Source organism: Drosophila hydei, unplaced genomic scaffold, assembly GCF_003285905.1.
Source record: "Drosophila hydei strain 15085-1641.00,03,60 unplaced genomic scaffold, DhydRS2 tig00008119-arrow-pilon, whole genome shotgun sequence".
NCBI classification, from domain to species: Eukaryota; Metazoa; Arthropoda; class Insecta; order Diptera; family Drosophilidae; genus Drosophila; species Drosophila hydei.
Genome location: NW_022045830.1, coordinates 3,972,078 through 3,998,017, shown reverse-complemented (window position 1 = coordinate 3,998,017; position 25,940 = coordinate 3,972,078). Strand labels below are relative to the sequence as shown.

The window sequence follows — 25,940 nt, the reverse complement described above, 5'->3', positions numbered from 1 at the left end:
ATTTTTTATATTTTGTATTTTTTTTTTTGTAAAGCAGAAAAGTCTTCTCTAAGCCTCAGCAATAATGTTACACAATGTATGTTTTTTATGAGGCTAGCCATTAAATGTTCAGAAGTCGAAGTCAAAAATGTGGCATGCCACCTGAGGCAGCACAGGCAGCATATGCAAAATGGTAATCGTCCGACAGGGACAAATGCGATGTTTTAAGTTACAATCAGCTTCAGCTGGGCAATAAACAACAATTTGCTTTATGGCAACTAAGCAAATAGTGCGACAGCAGCAGCACCGGCAGCAGCACCGGCTGCAGCCATGGCAGCCGCAACGAAAGTTACCAGAAGCCACAACTATTTACCAACAACAAAAAGAAAACGAAGTAAGCTAAATGGGGGAGTTGGAACTGTGGCAACTATGCAGCCCATTCGATGCGACATTGTATAAACAACAATTTGAGCGGATATTAAAAACAATGTTGCCATCGCGAGAATTCTTGTTAGCCAGGAAAGGGCGGGACGAGGCGAGGCGAAGCGGCGCAAGTGGCAAACGCAAGCAACATGGAGGCTGCATCAAATTTCAAAACGTGTTTTGTCATTTCCATTCACCGCTTACTTTTTGTATTCGTAAAGCGTTGTTATTGTTTGACGGCGGCTTCTGCTGCCGCTGCGACTACTACATCTTGTTCCATTGAACGGCAACCGGATATCCGCTTGTCGCGCTTATCAACAGTGGGCCACATTGACGCGTTTGTTTCGCCACTTCACTGACTATTAAAATGCCAGCTAAGAGAGTATGCTAATTTAGTCAACGCTTATGTTACGCCAGGAATATTTTGTATATATATATATATATATATATATATATATATATATATATATATATATATAAAGATCTGTATAATTGTCTCTGGGCTCAAGGCTGTCTCAGTGTATCATAACCACTATTTGTCTCATCTCTTTCAAGTCTTCGAAAAAGCATCAATTGCAGCCAAGTAAAATATTTACTACACAAGAAACCTTGCTCAGCAGTGCTTAGCGGTAAGCATAGGCAGAACTGAACTAACAAAGAATTTCCATGTAAATTGAGTTGTAGACATAATAAATAAGCTATCAGCAACATATCACTGCAAACTGTAATACCATTCTAGCATACTTGCCAAAAGCCTCCGCCACAGAAGAAGACGCATAAGAATCAACCCATCATACTTACGAGATCGCTTCATTTCATTTTCTTCTAAATATTTGAACAATCCCAAGAACGAACGTGTCTAGTTGTACATCTTTTAATACTCGATTACAAGCCGCTAAAGTAGCAAAATACTTAAAATATTTAGTAATAAATATAAAAAAATGTTTGCCCAAGTTTGTTCATCTTTCATACACTTCATCATTCATACTATAAAAATCTCTGCTTCTGCTAGGGTATTCAATGTACGGTGTGCCTTTAATTGCCATTCTCTCTTGTTAAGTATTATAATGTGCCCAGTTTACAATTAGCTCCCTGAAGTCTGACAATTGTCTCAAAGTTGCGACAGCTGCGCGTCTGCCACATCGATATCGATTTAAAGTTCATTTCAGATCAACTTTAAATAAGACAGCTTTCACGAGTGGCAAATGCTCTAAAGTATAAATAAATATAATTTTTTTTAAATACATTTATATTGCACGTAAGCAGCTTCATTCTATGCTATATATATCTATATATTTAAATTGCACGTAAGCAGCTTCATTCTATGATCCTTCGGCGAGACAAATTTAAATACATGACAAAGTCAACTTGACAATCAAAGTTGATTGACAATACATGCCCAAAAGCTAAGGATTCTGTTACTTGTGTGTACTTTCCATACAGCAAGTGCAAAATTCACGTACTCAAGAGCAATTGAATTGTAAAAGCTTGCAGGACTTTTAGGCACTGAACCTTCTGGCCTACTTATGGAGACAATTCACAATTAATTGGCCGCCCGGAGAGCAGAAAGTGCTCTGTTAATTGATGCTGTCGACAATGTTGACTCAGTGCACTTTGAGGTCTCGTGAGGAGGCCGCATCAATTGTTGGCCAATTAGTTCGTCTGAGTAAATAGGCACATTGACATCGTAGACTGGTTCAATGACTGTTAATTACGAGCATTTGATTAAAATTTAACACTCGGTCAAGTGTCGAATGCAAACTGTAATTAATACAAAGACTCTTCAGGTGCTGCGGATCAGCTAATTGGCACGTGTTATCGAAGCAAATCAGGCGCAAGTCTGTTGCCTGGCACCTAAAAGAGCTGTCAACGGCTCGAAAGTGTTGCCAGCTGCAGAGGCCCTCAGACTTGCCGCTTGTGGCATGCTTTGTTACGCTGTCAAAAGGCGGAGCGCCAACGTTTGTCTATCACTAGAAGCGAAACAATTTCGTGCCACAGACACCGTAAAAGGCATATATGTGGGTGGCCTGGAGGCTGTCATAAGCACGTTTAATGCGCTTTTCAGTGAGTGGGTGCAAGTGTGTGTGTGAGTGTGTCTGTGTGTGCCTGAATGGGAGCATTGCTTAATCAACTTACGACTAAACAAAAGCACATATAAATTATTTAATTAATCCCTTTTGGGTTTATTGGGCGCACACACTTTCACACACACACACGCGTCTTTGTGTACCTATGTGTGTGTGCCTTGTGCGTGCTGGTAATCAATGTCATACACGTAGGTGTGAAAATGGCTGCGTTGATTGCGTTTTCGCATGAGCTTCGCCTTGGCAAAAGGAGCAAGCGAAGAATACGTTGCCTACTTTTTGGGGCCGCATTCAATTTGCAATTAAATACAAATTGATATTTGACTGAGCTGCTCCCAGGCGCACACTTAGCATAAGTTCATTTTATCTTCGAACAGTCTGTTATAATCTTTGCCATGGCGATTTATCAAAAAGGTATTAAGGGCGTGGCAGATCAGCTTACCTTCAAGAATGAACAAAGAAAATGTGTTAGCAGCTTTCGTTTTATTCAAAAGGGACAAACATATTGCTACCAAAGATGAAATACGTTTGGCTCCAGCTAATGTTTGCTTTTACTTTTTGACCAGCTTATTCAGACCGAAAAGTTTCTGTGCAAAGCTGAAAAAAGTTGTAATTAAAAGTTGAAGTCGCATCGGCTTATTTTTTATGAAGTTTGCAGCTTGCTTCAGCATAAGCTTTCAAAGATAATCTACAATAGTTTAGTTGAAAAAACAAGGTCGAGGATAGTTTCAAGCGTCAAGCGTCCAAGAGCAGCTTTTAAACCGAAAATATTTAAATACTCCGTTATTATATTCTCAGCTTTAATATGCTTTAACAAGTCTTAACTTTCATAAAGCCTTTGATTGCAGTCTCATGGCCGAGTCGTTGGCGCTTACTATGCTATTCAGTATTTAGTATTTGGCCCGAAAGTTGAGACGCTTTGTTTGGTTTAACTTTTTGGCATTGGCAAAATATCATGGCCCAAATCAGTGGCAGTTGCAACAATGCCCAGCCAAGTTCATGCCGGCACGCACTAAATCTTTGCTTTCATGTCGGCGAAAGAGGACGAAAAAGAAAACATATACACACACACACACACATACAGGCTAAAGTCGGGCCAAAGTTTACACAAATAGGACGAAAACCTACATGCGAGGGATATAAGTCCCAGTCGCATGCCTTTTATGCAAAGTTTGGATTAAGTTTTGCGCTGCTGCTGGCCCCAGTCAGGCTCAGGTTGGGGCCCAGAAGTTGGCCAGGACTGGGCAGGACAGGCATGACTGCCCAAATTTGTAAACAATCAGAAAATGTGTCAACTTATTGCTTTGTCAAGCCGAGCAGGGTCAACAAACGACAGTGGCCTCAGATGCCATAAGTAAATACATAGTTTCAAATCTGTTTTCATTCTCATTTAGGCGGTGGGCGTGCCGTGGCCAAAGTGTTTGAAAACTCAGTTAAGCCGCTTAGTGAAATGTGCGCCAACAATAATAAAATTGATCAGACGATACCAAGAGATAGTTGAATTCTTTAAAGGCTCTGCGCTTAAATTGAACAACGGTGCAGGAGCAGTTTGTCTGGCCAAATTGAAAGCTGATAGTCAAATTGTAATTGGCAAAGCGTATAATGAAGTGCAGTCTCAAAGGATGGCAGCCAAATTTAAAATAAACAAAACTAGCACAAGAAGCAGCTGCTCACGAACACACACACACGCACTCACACATGGACTGTGATCCCTTTGACCAGCTTACAATGGTTTGCAAATAAATTGGATTTCAATTTGCCTGCTACGGGCTTTGACATTCTCTGGCAGAATGCTTTAAGCGCTGCTCAAGACAAAGGCAGAGTTCGTCTGTCTATCGGACATGTTCGGTTTTCGGATACGCATCCCTTTCTTTTCGATTAACAAATCCAGCCAGACTGGCAGATTGAGTCCTTGTGGGCCAACACAATTAGTAAGCCAATACGAGACGCTCACGTCGTGTCAATGGCCATTAAAGCACTCGCTAGCATTTCAATGCCATTTACATAAAATGCTGCCCACTTTAGCCAAATAGAACGGCAAGGAGCTTGCAAATAAAAGTAACACTAACACTAGCACACTCCCAATGACAGACGACAACAAAGCAAAAGTAATTTCATTCGTCTCTAATCATATCACATTCCCCATCATCGTTCAGCGTTATACACTTAACTGCAGCAATGCTAAGAGAAAATTCACCGAGAGAGAGAGTAAAAAATACGTTTCAAAACGTTGCGAAAAAGGCAAAAATTCACAATTCGTGATAAGTAAAGTGAATATGTTAAAAAAAACTTTGGAATTGTCGTTAATAAAATGTTATTTATATGAAACTGAAAGAAAAAGAATAAAATAACAATGCCATATGCATTATCTTATGCCAATAAATTGTGAATTTATATATTGTGAAGTTATAAACAGACAGAAACTTAAGATAAATATCTTTTTAGCAGCTAGCCACTTTTTAGTAAAATGAGCTTAGGAATTGCAGCTTTACTTCAACCACTGCTATTTATCCTGATATACCGCACGCATGAACGTAGCTGAAATCAAAGAAGCATTCTCATGCCGCTGTTACGTATGCAAACGCTATAAATAAAGCGGCAAATGTGTAAAGTTTACCCTCACTCTGTCCGCAATGCTGTGGCTCTTCTCATTATTGTGTATCTGTGTGTGTGTGAGTATCGAGCTCGTTTTGAATATGCTTGTCATTGTTAGGAGCGGCATTGCGGCAAACAGTATCCAGTAGCATCAGCATTCGAGACACAACACACACGTGTGGCAAGCGCCGCGAGAAGCTGGGCGACTGTTCAACTGTTCGACTGCTTGTGCAAACAAGACAGCTGAAATTTCCCCAGTGACTGACAGACGATCAGGCAATAAATGTGGCAACAAATACAGCAACAATAACACACACACATATACATACATACATGAGGGCACATTCAATTGCGGCAACCGCAATACATTTACAGTGGCGCGCACTGTAGAAGCTGCCAAAAACTTTGCATATATTGGGAAACAATAAATTTTACAGCAATGTATGCGTGCGTGTGGGTGTGTGGGTGGGTGGGTGGCTGACTGCACGTCCAACAGCAAATGACCTTCGACATGGGCAGGGCTTAGGGGCAAAGACAAAAAGCACAAAATTGCTAGACTGTGACAGCTGCGAGCCATGGATAACTTAAATGGGTTAAAAGGATACGTCCGGATGACGCCCACCGCTGCTGCTGCTGCTGCTACTGCTGCTGCTCCTACTGCCACTGCTACTCTTACAGCTGCTGTAGCCATTGCTGCAGTGCTTTTGTGTGATTTGCTGGCTGCTTGCCGAGGATTCGGGCTACGCTCACTGCATATTTGATGTCAACAACAATGCTCAGCTCAAAGTGACAGCAAAATTGAAATGACACCAGCTCCAGCCCCCACTAACTGTACTCTGTAACAATGGGGACACAGCAATGGCGCGTCTCAGATCATAAATATTGTTAATCGGGCCTGTTCCCACTTTCCATTTCACCTGCCTTTCAGCTAGGACTCAAAGTTCTTCTTTATCAAGCATACGCCACATTGGCTTAAGCAATGAAAGCTTAAACAAGTTCAATATAAATTGATTTATTTATCATTTGAAATATATATTTAACTCGCCCACAAATATGCTTTTCTCTTTATTTCAAGCCATTTATAAATATTCATGCCAAGTTTTTAAGTCTTTATAAAATCAATATTGTTCAGCTCATAAATATTTATTGACGAATGCATAAGAAATTATGAAAAAAGATTCATTAAATTTGATTATCACTCGATTCGGAGCGAAAGTTGTTGAATTCAAGGCGAATCAATCCGGTGGAAACACTGCTGAATAACGGCTCGGCTACAATTTACAATTATAATCAATTTGACTTTTTCTCTTTGTACTGTAAATTGTTACGTCAAGACGAAAAAAGAAAATAAAGCAAAAGTATTTTAACGCGCGAAAAGAGAAGCGAAAGAGGCAGCCGTAGTGACGCTGCAGTTGGAAAAGTTTACCCTGGACTATCTTTGCTATTTGTTGTATTTTATTTTAAGCAATTTTTTCATTAAGTGTCGGAAGGTGTGTGCCCCGAGAACTGCGAGTATTTCGTATATTTCTCGCTTCGAGTTTTGCGAAAGTTTGGCCAAACAATTTTAATAAACATGCGCAAAAATTTAATTATATGCATGGGGGCATTCAGTATAATGGCCGAATAGAGCCATCGAAAGAGGCGCAAAGTAAACATAACCAGATGCAAAGTCAGATAAGCAGGCAGCCCCCTCCGCCCACACACACACTCGAATGTGGAGCTTAACCCAGGAACTAAGCTAAAATTTAATATTGGAAGGCAATGAGCCGCAGCGCAATAAAAGCCCAAACCCCCAAGGCAAGGCAAGCCCTAAATATAAGGAGTCGAGGCAGTGCCACAGGCTGTGCTGCCTCAGGTGCCTCTCAATGTTGCTGCTTGTCTAATGCCAACTAGCTGTGTAGCCTCTGTGACTGCCAATAAAATCCACATTAGATGGGCTGGGTGTGAGTCTGATTTGCCCAGCAATTGCTACTGCGCTCGTAGTATTCACAGCGTAGTTGTCTGCTCCAGCCGCAGAGTCGAGAGTCGATCGAGGGGCAAATGTGGCTGCTTTGTTACATAATAGTTGAAGTTTTATTGTCGAAAGCTATTAAACTTTTCCCATCAAAAGCGCAGGATGTGGCACATGGAAAGGTGTAGAGCATAAAGGTTACTTGCCCCAGACACATGCACACACACACAAACAGACGCTGCGAGCGAGTAGGTTATCAGGTTATATATATTCATATAGACAAGCTGCTTTAACTCAAGGGAATGATTTTACAATCATCCTGATCGACAGATAGAGCAATTCAAAATGAATATTGAGCTGGGCACGAAAAGGCTGGGAGAGTGGAAAATAATGTGGAAACTAGACTAGGAAAATTGAAGATTTACATGCTGTCTTAACAATAAAGCCAAATATGCTAAGAGTTGGCCGGTGGCTCGTGTGGGCTGTTTGGGTTCTGTTCCACAAATGCATAGAAAATAAAAATCGAAAATTATAGAAAAACTAACAAACATACTATAGCTGCCTAGTCACTTAAAAACTGAACTAATTTCTTAATCTTTAGATTGATTCAGCATAAAAAATTTAATGAGGATGTTCCAAGCAAGTTGCCTTTAGTTAATTGAAAAGATTCTTTCCAACTATCAGTAGTTTTTATAGCACACAAATCACTTTACCCTTACTCTGATTGCCTCAATCAGATAAAGCAAATTTGATTGTAATTCGCAAGTAGTTTAAGCACCAGCTGTTTGGTTAACAATTCAAGTTTGTGTTTTAATTTGAAAATTGTGAACTGCAATGTCCATAAAAATCAGGCTTCAACGACTACGCTCTCAATTCCCCCCAATCTTTATCTAGCTGGGGTCAGAGATTGCGTCAATTGAGTTTTTTTACTAGTTAAAGCTCGAACTTTTTACGCTGAACTTCTTTTTATAGCCTCAATTTATTTGAGGGTAGATTGGTGTAAGGCAAGTAAGTCACAGTCGAAAGCAGGTTTAATCCACTGTATTGATATGGTCATATCTGTGTGGGTGTGTCTGAATGAATAATCTTCATCTACAAAGTTGAAGGTTTTGAATGAAGCTTATTTCAGTCAAAAAAGGTTTATATCAATAGCAATTTACCTAGGATATATCTAGTAGTTCCCAGGGTATCTCCAAGTAGTTCATCAGCGACAAGAGCGCGTTTCCTTCATTTTTTACTATGGGGGCTTCTTGTGGCCAGTGCTTAACTTCTGGCTTGCCCCAACTGTTTGTTGTTACCATCGAGCCCGAGCTGTGTGTATGTCTAGCTACTTCATCTTCGATTCGCTTTTCATGTAGCCAGGGCACGCATAGCGCATAAAATTGTTTCAATGTGTTGGCTCAACTGTGCCAAAAGTTACACTTTGTCGATGGGCCGCGCTGCTCTGGCCCACTTGTAATGTGGGTTATGTCAGCATGTGTGTGTGCGCTTTAGATGTAGGTGGTTTTAGTTCTGCGGCCAACGCATACGAAATTGAAAAAGTTGAGCAACATTTTCAGCTGGAATCGTTGACTCCACTTCAGCAACTGTTTCGCATTCGCATTCGCATTCGATAATTCGTTTTTGTTCTTGAGTCTTTTGCTAATGAATTCGCTTGTTTGCACACTGCGGCTCAGCCGCAAAAACCAAAGGATACTCCGACGCCCGCCTCTGCCTGCAAGGCCAAAGCATTTGAAATGCAATTAATCAGTGTAAATTGCAGGAAACTGTTTTTGGAACATGATAACAAAATACGAATCTACCGCAAGTCTAAGCAAACAAACCACACACACACGCTGCCCCTCTCTAATACATGCACAACTCAAGTTTGACACTTTTATGGCACAGATCCAAGCACTAACTAGAGATTGAGCTGAAGCTGCAGATAGAGACTGATACATACTATAGCATGCGCACAGAGATAGAGCTAGATATAATGAGAAAGAGTTGGGGTTAGAGCAAATAATGTTGATGCAATAACATGTAACTTTGACACTTGCATGTGCTGCATGTCGGGGCCAGGCCAAGGGGTGCTCTATCCAGTTACATGAGTAACATGCACTTAATGTTGATTTGTGCACGAACGAAGGGACCTCATGACCGAACCTGACCAGAGTACCAGACCGGACCAGGCCAGACCAGACCAGAGCAGGGCACAGCTGAACTGAACCGTGAGCAGCAGCAGCACTTGCCCAACTGCTTGCCCTGCACTTCAAGCCAAAGCCAAGTTGAGTTTCGTTTGCAATTTTCATCTGCAGCTGTTACTTGAGTGCACAGCACACACACACACACACATAGACACACAGTTGCACACAACTCGCTCGCATAGATATGTTTAAGTGTACCAAAACGAAATTGGAAAAATATAATGAATTTGTAATTGCATTAGAACGAAGCTGCTATACACTAACAAATGCAATTTCATTAACAGAAGCAGGTGTTTCCATAAATAAGAAAAGAGCATATACCTTGAGATAGATTTGACTGCAGAGAACTAAGTCAGAGTTCAGAGTTCAACTAGTTGAATTCTAAAACTCACTCTGATGGCAGAGTTGAAAAGTTCCTTAGATCAAAACTTAGAGCTCACTCCTTGACTGCCAACTATTGAGCTTTGCCTAGAGTCTAGAGTATCTGAAGCATTCGCAATGTTAGCATGCTACAGTCGGGCTAGAAACTGTAGCTATCATTTAAGCTATGCCATTTAAGCCCCAAGGCCATTGCTCATACCACGAAAACCATAATGCAAGTGAGTAGCCAGCAAAAGTGCACACTAAGAGTAAAAACACAGAGAGAGAGAAAGACAGGGGCAGACAGTAAAAGAAAAGGGGGAGATAACAAGCCAGGCAAGCGATTTGACCCTTGTCGAAACACACTACAAGTATCTATTACTCTTGAGCTGTCGAGCTGTTGGACTGTGGCCGCTGGATATTCCATGCCACAGATGTCCAATGTAATTACAATTAATAAATAAATATGATTTTGTTAGCTAATAGAAGCGGGCCAAGGACCGAGGGCAGCGGACAGCTGATTAAAATTGCCCAAGCGTAAAACTTGAAAATTAAATTTATATAACGCGCAGTTAAGTTATTTTTAATTGGCAGCAGACGCCAAGCCAGCGGGAAATTAAATCAAAATGTCGAAAGCCGCTCAACGCACGAGCCTTCAAGTGCCTGCGTGGCCAGGTCAAAGGCTGCGGCATCCAGATGCGAACTGCGAATACTTTGCACAGCCACTGTCAAATGGCTGCCCGAGGTGAAAGTTTCTAATTATCCGATATTGTAGCTTGTCAACAGAGCTTTGCAGGCACATCGCGCGCGATTCCAGTGAAAACGTTGATATTATTTCCCAACCCATCGAAAACATTCTGCAGTTGTAATTAGCGCTGTAATGAATCAATCTTCAATCAACTTTAACATGTAATTAATTCGTTGCTCGACAGCTGCACAGCAAATAAGAAAACAATTAATCTACTCACACTGCCCACCAAAAGGCTTGTCAATCAAACTTAAATTTTGGCTATAAATATGTCTAGATATAGAGATTAATATCATAACCAATTCAATGTTGACAGCTTATTGAATCAAACCGTATTTCAATTCAATTCGAATGGCCAACAAATTAAATGAGTTTCACTGATGACAATTATTCAACTTTTATTAGACTGTCAAATATGGCAAATGAGACAAGCTCTAATTTGTATTAAATAAAGAATATTTTTTTTATTTCAGCTCTGAGCTGTCAAAACTGTTTTATTGAAGAATCTATTTAATTATTATTATTATTAAAGTGAGTATAATCCAAAAGCTTCCGTTGCAACACCATTACATCTACAGAAAATTAATGTTTGATGTACTTTCATTGGTAAATAAGACTACCAAAACGATGATGGTCTTTGATGTTTCATGCAGCGCCTTGTACACACCATTCATTGCTATTATATTAACAGTAATGCCATAAAATGTTATGTTCAGTAAATCTCATTTCATTGATATTAAATATATATTTCTTTATTTTATTACAATACTAATTTGTGTAAATTTAAAAAAAGCATCAACATATAAGTGAATAAAAATGCTTCTGTTGATCAGCTTTAGATTACACTCCGTTATATGTAAGATTTAGAAAAAGACATGAAAGCTGAAACTTAAAGAAGAAACACTAAAGAAGTTTTCTTCAATTTGTTTATCATATTTATGGGATATTTATAAGGTAATTTTTTGTAAATCCTAAGAAATGTTTAAGCCAAAAAATAAATTTAAGATCAAAAGCGTTTTAGAATACATTGAAATTCCAGAAAATGGCCTGATATATTTTACCAAATTTATAAAAAATATATAGTTAAAAATGTTAGCTTGAAATTCAATTAATATTTAAATAAATTAATGCATAAAAATTAAATAAATACACAAACAAAATTAATATACATAAATATGTCAGCTTAAAACTGAAGCCATAAATATCAGAAGCTGTCAAAAACATTGTTGTAAAGCTATAAAAGGCAATCCGCTTAATAAGTTAATTAATAACTTGTCAAGTGAGGCAAACTGAAGCACGAGTTAGTGTTCTTAAAACAAGCCCAATCAAAGTCAGCTGCGAGCGTAGTTGGAGCTGGTTAATACGTTGATTTTAGTGCAAAATAAAAGAGCGCTTCAATGCCCGCAGGGAAACACTTTGACATATTAAAGAACAATGCGCAATCAATTATGGATTTGCACCTAAGAAGCAAAAAGGTAGAAAAAAAAATTGATGATAAGTGAAGCAGAAGAAAGGCGATGGCAAATACTTAGCACTGGGCTGGGGGAAACAAAGGACACAAAATGGATGGAAAAGGGCAGCCGAAGCCAAGGAAATCAATTAAAAGCATTTTGCCAACCCACGAATAGGTGCCACGCCCACAGCCCAGTCCATGGCCCCCGTTGTCCCACCAATTGTCGTTGGCCGTCGACTTGTATAATTTATGACGCCTATAATTGCAGCAATTTATGTGTGTGTGTGTGAGTGTGTGTGTGTGAGCTTGTATTTGCGCTAAGGCTTATGTCGTACAGCAAACCATTTTTGATACGTATGGTATGTGGGCGTGGCAGTTGGGAAAGGCGGCAGCTTTAGCCACGTTTTTGAAGTTCAGGCTCGAATGGCCTTTTTGTCGTTGCTGGCAAAATGTCGTCCTGGTGCCTCGTCCTTGCTTGATTGCACTTTTAATTAACTTTTTTTGCGAGCGCTGCTGCTGTTGCTGCTGCTGCTGCTGTTGCAATTCTCTGCTGCAGCTGCCAATTGTTGGCACTTTGTGCTTTTTACTTTCGCCTCGTCATTAACAAAGGCAAACAAGTCGCGCATGAGGCCATAAATAATTGAAGGATGCACCCGCTGCCGCAGCAACAGCAACTCTGAATACAATCAACATCCTGCCACATCCTGTGCGCCTATTTGCCTGCTCACTTTGCCCATCATTTCGCCCACCAGCCCAATATGTTAATTCAATTTGCTTGATTGCAACAAAAACAAAAAGCCAAAACGACTATTGCCACAATGTTTTTTTTTGTTTCATTCATATTAACGTCAGGTAAGTAGGCGAGTGTGGGCGGTGATGAGTGCTGAGGTGTGGCGCCAGCTGATTGGCAGTGCGGGCACGCATGTTGTTATGATTGGAAAATGAAAATCATTTACGTGCGTCGTAGCGCAGCGCCAATTTGCAGCCCATATAAATCAAATCTAGCAGAAAGATATCCCAGCGATTGCAGTGCCCGAAGGGGCTGCCGTCGCCGCCACCACCGCTGCTGCCCGATGAATCGTGGATGAGTCAATTAATGTGCCAACGTGCAGCGCATAATGAATGCGAAAAAAAGAGATGATGGGCGAAAATCAAAATCAAAATCGAAATCGAGCCATCACCCTTCAGTCACAGTCTGAATTGGTCAGTTAATGACAGCGCATCAGAGCTATAAAGTAATTGCCTGATTATGGCTAACATAATGATAGACAAAAGCTAACGAGCGTATTTAATTTGAGTTATTTTTAAATATATATTATAAATAAAAACATTTATTAACAAACACAAGAGGATCTAGCATAGACTAAGAGCCAGCAAGTTTGGGAGTAGCTCTTCCACTATATATTATATTATAGTTCTATGATTCCAGTTAAGGACCTACTGATAGCTCACATAACATGCCTTAGCAAATCCCAAAACTTACTTCAGATCCCAGCAACAAATATTGCGAGCTCGGATGCTTTTCAATTAGTGGAATTTTTGTTATTTTTAAATATTTATTTACTCACAGCGCAAATCGAGTTAGACTTAAATGGGCCCAAACAAGCGCAAAACGTTCAAAAGAAAAACGCATAAATGAAAACTAAATATTTGCACTGGGTCTTGGGCCCTTGTTATAGCTGCCAACTTACAAGAGAGAAAAAACAAAAGGGGGCAAGCGAGACGAGAAAAGGTTTTCCCCAAGCCAAGGCAGGCTAGGTACGCCAATAACAACAACAGTAACAGCAACAGAATGAGGTCTATGAGAGCCTAAATAACTAAGTCAATAAATCAATTCGACATAATTTTATATAGCATTTTTTCGTATCTAAAGTTTTTTTTTTTTGTTGTTTTTTTTTGCTTTTCGCCAAATCCCAAACAAACAAAAGGCAAAGGAAAACTGTTTGGCAGGGATAACAATGATAGCAGGTCAAGAGGCTAAAACACATGGCCCAAAGATACATAAACAATGATAACTGTAAACTTTATCAATTTATAAAATGGCGGCCGCAAGCAACAAAAACGGCAACGGCAGCAATAGCAAGTGGTGCGCTGTTAAGCTAACAGCACACAGGCATGAATTTCTGTTAAGTTAACAGAAAGCTCAGCGCTGCGGTTGCTGCACTCGCTAAGCAAATGTAAAAGTTTGCGGCTGCTAATTATAGTTAATATATATATATATATATGATTATTTATATATATTTATATAAACATATGTACGTGATTGGCAGTTAATAGTTTTGAGAATTCAAGCGAAACGTTAAATATTTTAAATTAAAAATAAAAAACATTCATTCAATCAAATGTAATTTAACTGCAATAGCATTGGCATTGCGTAGCCATCGCATAATTTAACATGAAGCTAAACAAATTGTCTACGTAATTCAAATGCCAAAACAAAAAACTCACATACAGACACCCACTCACAATAACAAAGTCAAACAATGAATGAATTGTTTTTGCTACTTGTCAATATTATTTTTTCTATTTTCAACTTTTCCTAGGTGCCGCTGCTGCTGCTGCTGCTGCTGCTGCTGGTGTTGCTTTGTTTATAGGCCAGGAAGCCAAAAGCGAACCGTAAAAAACATTGTATTATAAATAAGTACTATATTTTAGTGTTGGCCGAGCGTACGCTGTGTACATTGTGTATTTTTAAAAATAAACAAAAGTCTAAATTGAAATTTAAATTGAAATGCAAAACATGTGCTAAAATGAATTGTACAAGTGTCAACTTTGATATGCGAGCGACTTGACTCAGCGCGACAACCGAATATTTTAGCCCAGTATTTTTGCACAAAATTAGGCAACGAAATCGGTTAGCAATAGAGTGCCCTATATAATTGCTGCCGGCTAGATGTAAGCGAATTGCGGCAGCTAAATGGCAGACGACCAAACAAAACATTTTTCTAATCAATTTAGCTTGTGTTCAAATTAATCACCTACACACAGATGACTTCAAGATGAATCTTCAAGTGCGCAGCGTTGACCAATGAGTGGTCAGTGCCTTGGCTGCAACAACAACTAAAACAGCAACAACAAGTAAGTGTGTTATCTGGCTAGAAGATACCCTTAGCTTATATACATATATACTTCTATTAAAAGTTCCATCTCTCCAGAGATGATTGTGAAACTTGGTGCTTCAGATTCCGCCTTTTACGCGCCAACCATAACGACCATATTTAGATTTTAATGTAATTTATTTTTCTATTCAATGAATGCCATTTAATTGATATTAAAAATTTTTTATTTATTTATTTATTATGACTTAAACTAATATAACTCTAAACAACTGTATAGAATGTTTTTACTTCAAAATTTTAAGGCTTTATATTTTTTACATCTTGACTCAATATGCTTATATAGAAAATCTGATTGACAGCAAGATTACGTATATTCTTCTGTTCCTTTACACGCCCATTTTTAACCACTACACACATTAGCACATAATAAAACCCCCTCCTCGGGCTTTATCAATAAGTACAGGGTATAACAACGGCATTGGGAGCCCCTTCTTCTAATTGCGTTTAAGAAATGCTGGCAACATTTTTGTGGCTATAAAAATAAATACTTATAAATAAGTATATAAACCAGTGAGCACTGCCAAAGCTGTACAACCACGCCCCTTCGGCCCTCTACCCAAGCATATAAAGCGAATCATAATAAGTGCAAATGTGTAGACAAAGCCGCAGACAGTGCCAAAGAAAAAGCAATATACAAAAAAAAATAAAATAAATAAATACAAAAAAAAATTGTCAAAAAATAAATAAAGAATATTCATGCAGCTTTTTGGAGTATTTCCATTTCTATATACTTGGGCATATATATTTAGAACCCGCGCTGTATCTGTGCCTTTGTTTCGGAAACCTACTTCTGTCATATGCTCGCTTCGAGACACTTGGAATGCATTCACAATGATCTTGCACACTGTCGAATTGAGCTATCGATACCTCAGCAAATGGCATTTGCTGTAGTTGTCAGCACATTTCTTGGCTGGCGAGAGAGCCATTCGCTTGGGATAAACACATATTAATTGACCATCAAGAACTGTCAACACTAACAACAAATACAACAACCAATGACAACAACATAAAGCAGCCGCAGCAGCAGCAGCAACAGCAACAATAGCAACACGAAATTGTTATTAAAATATCGCCACGCTTTCTCAGCTTATGTTGTCGCTGTTTATAAAATTTGCATGAAATTGCTTTAAAAACTAAATGATTCGACAAGCAGACGATGAAATACTCTATGATCAAAGTAAATCAATGTGTGCAGAGTATCAAAATAAATTTTCATAATATTTTCAAGTTGATTTTAATTTGACATTAAATTTTTTTTTAAATAAATAAAATTTTTTGAAAATTTAAAATTTGTATTTACTTTTTATATTTTATTGAGCTTGTTAACAATTTTTTTAATATTGTTGAAAAATATAATTTGTAATCTGATAATATTTAATATTATATAATAATAATGGGATTAGCAATAATAGTATTTTAAAAAATGTTTATTAATATTTTAAAGACTTTTTTATTCAAGTTTTTTCTATATTTTAAATTTACATTTATTTTTAATATTTAAATTCACATATACTTTTTATATTTAAATTCTAATTTTTTTTATATTTAAATTTACACCTTTTTTTATATTTAAACTTACATTTATTTTATATATTTAAGCATAAATTTAGAAATGATTGAAATATTTTTTAAAGAGATTAACTTAATCTTTTATTTTTTAAATGCAAGTTTTCATTCCAGTTATATATTTTATATTGATATATTTTTATTTACATTTAATTTACTTCAAATAATAAAAGCTTTGCTTAAACACAATAACATAATATTACACTTTTGTTAATCTCAAATATTTTTTAGTTTATATTTAATTTAAACGGAAGTGAAAAACTGAAATATATATTTTTTACTTTCTGTAATTAAAGCAAGGCATTGGAATAATATTTGATGATCTCGATGCAGCTTTCAAGCAACCCGGCGAGTAATTAAGCAGCAAGTTCCAAAAGATCAGCAGATAAAGCATGTGTGAGTGTGTGAGTATTGAGGATATATGTATATGTTTTTTGCACGAGGCGCGCACAAAGTCAAGACTTTGTATAATTATAGCGACACCCACCTATTGGCGCCCAATTTCTGGCCCGAGCACACACACACATATTCGAAATAATCATGGACAGACATACATACAGACTGAGGACAACGACGTCTGGCAACGACTCACGGTCAAGTTGAAAAACATTGAGAGTGCGGATCGTTAGCAACGGATGCTGCTTGGAGGATCAGAGCTGTTTTTTGTTTATGGAGGTCAAAACTACACTATTTGTTTTTGTTTCGATCTCGCGTGTGTCACGTTAACCCAATAAATAAAACAGTTGTAAATAGTGCTAACAACAAGAGAACTGCAAGAGATGGTTTCTTATTTTTTTATATTTTTAACAGAGGCAGCGGCGCTGTCAAGGGCAGCAGCGTCGACGCCGACGCCGACGCCGACGACGACGACAGAGCCGAGCGGCCTCTCGCCATTTGTCGATGCGTTCGATCGTTGTTTTTAATGTGTCTTTGATGTTGTCTAACAGTTCGTTTAGCTGCTAGCTTTTCGCGAAAATTCAAAACGAAAACTTTTCGCTCAGTATCGAGGGAAATCACGACGCGCCAACTTGGTGGGAAATGCCAGTACGTGAACGCGTCAATTAGTGTGCACAAGGATTAGCAACAAAAGTGTGACCAAAGCCATCTATATATAAATAATAGAGATAAATATAAATATAAATAAAGATAATATTTAGTATATATTCGGCACAAAATATATAAATACACAATATAATCGTGCTCTTCCTGTCGTTCATCTAATTAGCATCGAGTGTCGAGCGATTATACGGATCAGCTCTTAAGTAGTTCTATGCCAAGTGTGCTCTATCCGCCGCAGCATTCTTTGAAAAAGTTAATAAATTCTGTGAATAATTGCACAAAATTGATATATTAATTGCGAGGCATTTATATTCTGCCGTGAATGTGTCTTAATACACATTGTCGAGCAGAGCTGTATCTCTATAAGTATAGCTAGTGCCTGGCTATAAATAAATAAATAAAAAAAATTATATATATATTTATACACATATGCCAAATAACAACAAATTTTATTTATTGCCCCATATACATATATATATACACATGTTTGTTTGTATGTATTTCGTGTGCGTGCATGTGTGTGTATGTGAGTGTTGTGTTTGTGTCTTATCCAAAGGCGAATAATATTTTTTTTTTTTTTGAAATTTTAGCGCTCACTAACTTTTTCAGCACTAAAACACAAACAAAATTTCGTCTCATAAAATCCCATATTAAAAATACAAATAAAAAAGAATTATAAAAAAAATTAGCTCAAATTTTTAGCATCAACAACAAAGTGAAGAAAAAAATCTAATAAAATTGTGAATTTTTGGTGTATGAAAAAAAGTCAAGTGAATTATATACAACAAAAAAAAATTATAAAAAAACAGCAACAAGAACAAAAGCCTAATAAAAAAAAATAGGCCAGCGAAATGTCCACAACGACGCGAAGTTCGCTGACGAGAAAATCGTCGCTGTCCAAAACGAGCAGCACGGACAAAACAACAACCAAATCAACTACGAAATCAACAACAGCAACAACAAAGTCAGCCAGCACAAGTGCAACAACAGCAACAGATGCAACGGGGAGCTGCAACAAACAGAAAATGCAGTACTCAAAGACCAGGGAACGCATTGTCGATGGTACAGTACGATACGATAACCAATGTGTCCATACGAAACACATTCCTTTATGATCTTAAGAGTGTCCTGCATTCTATAGACGAAACATATTCTGAAGATATTCCTATCATTCTCTATGACAATTAATCAAAAACATTTTCTTCATTAACTTGAGTCCGAAATTTGATTTATTTAATAGAGTAAGTAACTCTACACGATACTGTAAAGTTACTGAATTCTGGCTAGCAAAGATATTTTATTGATCTTTCATAAAATATTTAATACAGCTAAGTATTATAAGAAGCATACTAGGAAATCCTTTGCCACCACAATTTATAGATCATGTGATAATCATTTGTGTTTGCCTAGAGGAAATCCTGAAATTCTTAATCCTTATTCAGTCTGATGGCATACAGATCTACTATTTCAGCAACTCTGAGTCAGTCTGTATGTGCAGTTGGATACAAAATATCTGAAGATATTTTTAGACGAACATAAACCATTTTTATGATGTAGTTTAATATTCTTATAGAGGCTGAGTGCAGTAAATTGACATGAGATTAAAATTTCATAGCATTTTCAAAGTAGTAAAAGTATAAATCATCAAATATGCCATTTCAATATCTATTTCTAGTTTCTTAGATGAATATCAATAAAAGCCTTGAGATACATTGAATAATATTGTACTTAAGCTTTCAGTCTGTGTGTCCTTATTCTTTGTGACAATAACATCTAAGAGTTTGTGATTTTATTTATTTATTTTATAAAACAGAAAGTTCACATAATTCATAGTGAGTCCAGATTTTGTACTAAAATCGTTTTTTTTATCTGATTAGAATATCAAACAGTTCTCTCATGTAAGTCTTCCTCTCTCTTTAGCGATGCTTTACATTGTATCCCAAAAATGTAGTTTTCAATAGTTTTGCCTCCAGCGTTTATTTTGCCTTCAATGAAATATATATTAATTGACAATAAATTATTGACAGATTAATATTTCCATATTCCAAGTTCTATTTCCACATTCTAAATTATTTTTTTTAGATAAAGTATACAATTATCAAAAAACCCACTTAGGTTCAGTTCGACATGTAATAAAATAGTTCTTAATCAACTTTGCTTATATAAATATTTAATTAATTTTAAATAATATTTAAGCAGTCATTATGTGCAGCATTTGGGCTATAGGCTATATTGGCATTTTATTGGCATAATGCGCGGTAATTTGAACATTTCGATGAAGACAATCTGAAATTGTGTGCGGGTGTGTGTTTGTTTGTTTTTGTGTGTGCCAATCAATGTGCGACTTTTATATTCACTCATTCAAAATTTTCGTAATTAGCGTAGAAATTCATGTGCCTTTTGCCCTGGCAGATGCCGCAGCTCGGGGCAGATGTGCAGGCCTCGTAAATCTGGCAGCTTAGCCAAGCCAAATATTGGCGATAAGTTGCTGCAGCTCGTTAACCCACATACATATAAGCACACACAAACATGCAGACACACACACACTACAATTTATATCAGACGTTGCACACTGCGTATACGCAATGTGTATATAAGCTAATTAGTTCAATCGCTGCCGCTATTTAGATGTGCCCCTGCCGCCCACACACAAGCTGACCATGTCGGAGGTTTACGACGATCCCAAAACGGGCAAGCCCAACTTCGATGTACTGCGTCAGCACTTTCTGCTCGAGGGCCGCATCGAGGAGTCCGTCGCCCTGCGCATCATCAACGACGGCGCCGATCTGCTGCGCGAGGAGAAGAATATGATCGATGTGGAGGCCCCAATTACCGTCTGCGGCGATATTCATGGCCAGTTCTTCGATCTGGTTAAGCTCTTTGAGGTTGGCGGACCGCCGGCTACCACACGATATCTCTTCCTGGGCGACTACGTGGACAGAGGCTACTTCAGCATAGAGGTAAGTGAGTGCAGTGCTGCAGCCAACTACATAACTTATACAAAACACTCTCCTCTACACTCTACACGCAGTGTGTGCTCTATCTGTGGTCCCTAAAGATCAGCTATCCCGACACGCTGTCTCTGCTGCGCGGCAACCACGAGTGCCGGCATCTAACGGAATACTTCACCTTTAAACAGGAGTGTAAGTAAATAGTGAAGACCCAACTGAGTATAACAAATATATTTTAAAAATTAATGCTTTGCTAGATACACTTTAGACTTTACTTTAGCGATTGTCTTACTCTTGTATTATAATATATATAGAGATGTGTTCAAAAATATATTAGTGCTACAATGCATAAAATATATGCCAAATAACACGGCGTCTTTGCTGTTGGTATATACAGAATAATGCACTTTTTGCTTATAGTAAAATGCACCAAGGACAAAGCCTACAAATTCCAGTTACTTTCGGTCAGGATTGATTAGTTTTTGACTAATTTAGAGAGCCGCATTCAAAGCAATAATAGTGTTGGGTGTGAGAAGTTGATGAAGAATTAATAAGCAAAGTAAATAAAAGAAGTATCAAATCTAAGTGTAACCTATTATGTTATATTTTACTTAATGAAATTTTGGAATTGCGATCTTTTTAGATTTTAGTGAGTAGAGCCAAGAGCATTGCTCAGCAGAAGTGAAAAGCTTAATTGTAAGACCTAAAACTCAGCTAATAAAGAAATCGAAAATATGTTTGGATGCATAGCTCCTATGATATTTAACGTCATTTATTATAAGAATAAGACTAATAAACATTGTGCCAAGCTTAAGAATAACTTGCTGGAGGATAGACAAATAATGTAAGACTCATCCATTTGGTGAATCAAAAAAAGACTGCACCAACGTAATATATTATTATTATTTTAATTATTATTATTATTATTATTATTATTATTATTATTATTATTATTATTATTATTATTATAATTATTATTATTATTTTTATATTATTATTATTATTATTATTATTATTATCATTATTATTATTATTAATATTAGGAAGTATATATTTTTTATCCGCTATACCAGCTAATCATGACAGTTTACTAGTTGTATCAAGTCATACTATTTAAATCTTTTACAGCAAGCCTTTGCCTTAGTCCACACATTTCAATTATAATCATTCTACATTTAGCAATCGACAAGAATTGCCTTGCAAATGATACAAAACAATCTATAATTAAATATTATTCAACTTTTTAAGAGATATTTAATTATGAATTTGTCAAGATTTATAGGGCCTATCAAAAGTCAGAAATTAGCAGTTTTTATGCATATCTCAATGTTATTCTAAGAGCCGCAACAAGTGCATAAATCTTGAGCACCTTTTGGGATATTTTTTGCTTATTTCGTATCCAATCTGCCATTGCAGGCATTATTAAATATTCGGAAAGTATTTACGATGCGTGCATGGAAGCGTTCGACTGCCTGCCCCTGGCCGCGCTGCTCAACCAACAGTTTCTGTGCATACACGGCGGACTCTCGCCAGAGATTTTCACACTCGACGACATCAAGACGGTAATAAATTTGGCAGTCGACTGTCTCGCTGAAATGTTTACAATCGTCTGTCAAAATTGTTGGTTTTTGTTTTGGTCTCGTTTGCGCGAATGCAGCTGAATCGGTTCAGGGAGCCGCCCGCCTATGGGCCCATGTGTGATCTGCTATGGTCCGATCCGTTGGAGGATTTTGGCAACGAGAAGACCAACGAGTTCTTCTCACACAACTCGGTGCGCGGCTGTTCCTATTTCTTCAGCTACTCGGCCTGCTGTGAGTTTCTGCAAAAGAACAATCTGCTCTCCATAGTGCGTGCGCATGAGGCTCAGGATGCGGGGTAAGTTTTTTAGCAAATCAATTGATATTTCACTACTTAAGAATATTTAAGCTTAGATTGCGACTCTTTTACTAAACAACTCATTCACTTGCAGCTATCGCATGTATCGGAAAAATCAGGTAACGGGCTTCCCTTCGCTGATCACCATCTTCTCGGCGCCAAACTATTTGGATGTTTACAACAACAAGGTATGACTTGGCCAATACGATCAGCTTTATTTAGCCACATTTGTATATTTGAATTTGTTCGCTCGTCGTTTCCTATTTTTAAATTACACAACAACAACAACAACAAAAGCAAGAGAGAGAAAGCATCAAGACGAGCAAGATGAAATCGTTAGCTGCACTTGTTATATATCGAGTATTTTTCTTTGCCTTCCCCCGTAAATATTGTTTGGCTTTTTCTGTTTTTCATATTTTCTGAACAATTTTTGTCAAAACGCATCGTCAACATTTGACAAAAGGCAGCTGTGCTCAAGTACGAGAACAACGTGATGAACATAAGACAATTCAACTGCTCGCCGCATCCCTACTGGCTGCCCAACTTCATGGACGTCTTCACGTGGTCCCTGCCCTTTGTTGGCGAGAAGGTGAGCCCCGCCCTTCCACCCCTGCCTAAGCCACGTCAAGCAACACTCATTTCATTCGAAGCCACATTCTATTCCAGGTCACGGAGATGTTGGTTAATGTGCTCAACATTTGCTCAGACGACGAGCTTGTCGCCGGCCCCGATGATGAGCTGGAGGAAGGTATGTATATCTACTAATAAGATACACTCTAAGTAGATTTGTGTATCTGTGTAAATGTGTGTGTGTATGTCTGTTTAAATGTCGTATGCGCCACAGTAGTTAAATACAACATCTACTATTATTCGGCTAGCCGATATCGAAATACTCTTTGCAGTCGTTTATTGTAAATTTATTTGTGAATTTGTTTTGTATGCAATATGTTTGGTATGTATATGCCAATTTAGAGGAAGCTCTGATATAATCGTTGTTATAGTTCATGTGAAATTTAAATTTGAAAAGAAGAAATTGATTTTCGGCATTAGTTAAGTTACCTTATAGAATTATCATTTCGTATGTTGAATAATTTTTTAAAATTAATTTCATCAGAATTAATTAATTAAATTAAGTATTACAGTCTAGTCCTTTCTCTAGAGAAACTCAATCTGCGAGCAGTTATTCCTCAAAAAAACCAAATCTACTTTAAGACTAACCCTTTCAGAGAAAAAGACTTGTGATATTAAACCACAAATCGAATATATCCTCTGCAAGAGTATTGAAAATGAATACAAAATCCACACAACTATAACTATTCTTATATTAAAACAAATTATTTTTAAAAATGTAATAATAAAACCAACAACAACATCTACAACAACACACAACCAACCAACCCCCCACCAACCACTGAAAACACACGCCCCCTATTTTCGGGATCGTGCTGGGATGTGGGTTATTTTGGGGCTCACGTGCGTAGAGCTGCGCAAGAAAATTGTGCTCGTGCCGGCGACAGTGAATAATAGCAATAACAATAATACGCCCAGTAAGCCAGGTAAGCTCCGTGTTGCGAAAGAGCTTAATAAGAGTGCTTTGCACAGCTTTGATCAGCTTTGGCGCAAAGCTTTGCCTAAACATTGACCAGCGCTCGCGCGCTGTACCAGAATCGCCTAGATATGCTGCTAAAATGTATATACATAGATGTTATATATAGATGATTGGTTTCCGTCTCGAAATAACCCAACTAATTGAACTCTACGTATTCGCAGCTTCCATGTCGGCGCTGCGTAAGGAAATAATCCGCAACAAAATACGCGCCATTGGCAAAATGTCGCGTGTCTTTTCCGTTCTGAGGTGAGCAGAGATTCACCTGTAGCCCTATTTTTTAAGCATATTAACTGTCGTACACCTTGCAGGGAAGAGTCGGAGAGCGTGCTGAAACTAAAGGGCTTGACGCCCACGGGCGCATTGCCAATGGGCGCGCTTTCTGGTGGACGTGATTCACTCAAAGAGGGTAAGCTTTACCGGAAACTAATGTCAAAAAAACGAAAACATAGAACATAGAACATAGAACATAGAACATAGAACATAGAACATAGAACATAGAACATAGAACATAGAACATAGAACATAGAACATAGAACATAGAACATAGAACATAGAACATAGAACATAGAACATAGAACATAGAACATAGAACATAGAACATAGAACATAGAACATAGAACATAGAACATAGAACATAGAACATAGAACATAGAACATAGAACATAGAACATAGAACATAGAACATAGAACATAGAACATAGAACATAGAACATAGAACATAGAACATAGAACATAGAACATAGAACATAGAACATAGAACATAGAACATAGAACATAGAACATAGAACATAAAACATGGAACATAGAACATGGAACATAGAACATAGAACATAGAACATAGAACATAGAACATACAACATAGAACATAGTACTGAAACACAGATCTTAGAGACCAACATATAGAAGTAAAGAAACTTGGAATTCAAAAGTCCTACCCCAGCTAAAACAAACTATAATAAAGTTATTAGATAATAAAAATCTTTAGAGCTGTGCTTATCATTAACATTGTAGGCAACTATCAGGATGATGGAAGTCTTTTATAGATTTACACTCAGATATAGAGTGGCGTAACTTTCTATCATGCTATACAACGGGCTTAATGAAATCTTTGATATATTCGACAGCTCTACAAGGACTGACCGCAGCCTCACAGATTCATTCCTTTGCCGAGGCGAAGGGCTTGGATGCTGTCAATGAGCGGATGCCGCCGCGTCGTCCACTTACGATGAGCGCCAGCAGCAGCAGCATCACAACCATCAACAGCACCACCACCAGCAATAACAACAACAACAACACAACAACCAAGAACAGCAACAGTGATGCCACGCTAACAAAAACCAGCCGAACAACCGTTAGATCGGCGACCACCAGCAACGTGCGCAGCGGTTACACATCGAAGAGATTCTCATAGTCGGCGGGATGAGAACTAGGCACTGCTGAGTCAGTGCGATGTTAAATTTAGCTTAATTGATTTTCAGTTTCATTTGCTAGTCACTTACCCAATTACATTTTCTTTACATATTTTTTATACTTCTACAAATGTACATCGATTATTTTGTTAGCACAAATTTTATACACAATTCGCTTGTAATGCTAGTAAAAATTGTTACATCTTTCATGGAATTTCTATACTTGTAGTACGCTAAAAAACGTTTACGTGACATGAATAATTTTTAATAAACCTGACAGTAAATAGCGCAAAAAAAGCTAATATTTGCACCGGCCAGGGCCAGGAATGGGGGGCGGAATTTACTATTTAATTTGCGGTTAGGTGTTGTGGGGGTAGTCAGCCAATGCCAAATAAAGCTGTCGATTTAACAGTTAGCTGCAGCAGCTCAACTCATGCGTAACAGATCAACAATAACAACAACAAAACGAGAGTCATAAAGCAATCCAGTGTAATAATTGAGCAGCGAAGAGCAGGCGAGAATCATCAAGGCAACCGCTTGAAGTTTTCCACTCTTTACCTTTCGTATGCCAAC

The 25,940-nt window shown here is 37.8% G+C and overlaps 1 protein-coding gene and 1 long non-coding RNA gene across 4 annotated transcripts; both read left to right on the top strand.

Annotated features, from left to right (window-relative positions):
• The first annotated feature begins 14,656 nt into the window (after positions 1-14,656).
• On the top strand, positions 14,657-17,227 carry LOC111597870. Its single transcript, XR_002751349.2, has 3 exons — positions 14,657-14,857; positions 16,761-16,868; positions 16,942-17,227. It is a non-coding gene; the product is annotated as an uncharacterized LOC111597870 (long non-coding RNA).
• Positions 17,228-18,259: 1,032 nt separating this feature from the next.
• Positions 18,260-25,531, top strand: LOC111597827 (serine/threonine-protein phosphatase 2B catalytic subunit 1). Of its 3 annotated transcripts, XM_023312717.2 has the most exons (12): positions 18,261-18,585; positions 20,152-20,483; positions 20,555-20,666; positions 21,891-22,036; positions 22,132-22,349; positions 22,444-22,537; positions 22,813-22,938; positions 23,016-23,097; positions 23,831-23,905; positions 24,120-24,204; positions 24,267-24,364; positions 25,083-25,531. In XM_023312717.2, the coding sequence occupies exons 1-12, from the start codon at positions 18,375-18,377 to the stop codon at positions 25,367-25,369; spliced, it is 1,866 nt and encodes a 621-aa protein (XP_023168485.2). In that variant the 5' UTR covers positions 18,261-18,374; the 3' UTR covers positions 25,370-25,531. The 3 variants fall into 3 exon arrangements, with proteins under 3 accessions (XP_023168487.2, XP_023168485.2, XP_023168486.2); XM_023312718.2 differs by lacking the exon at positions 23,831-23,905; XM_023312719.2 differs by lacking the exons at positions 23,016-23,097; positions 23,831-23,905; positions 24,120-24,204; positions 24,267-24,364; positions 25,083-25,531 and having other exon boundaries at positions 18,260-18,585; positions 22,817-22,918.
• The last annotated feature ends 409 nt before the right edge of the window (positions 25,532-25,940 follow it).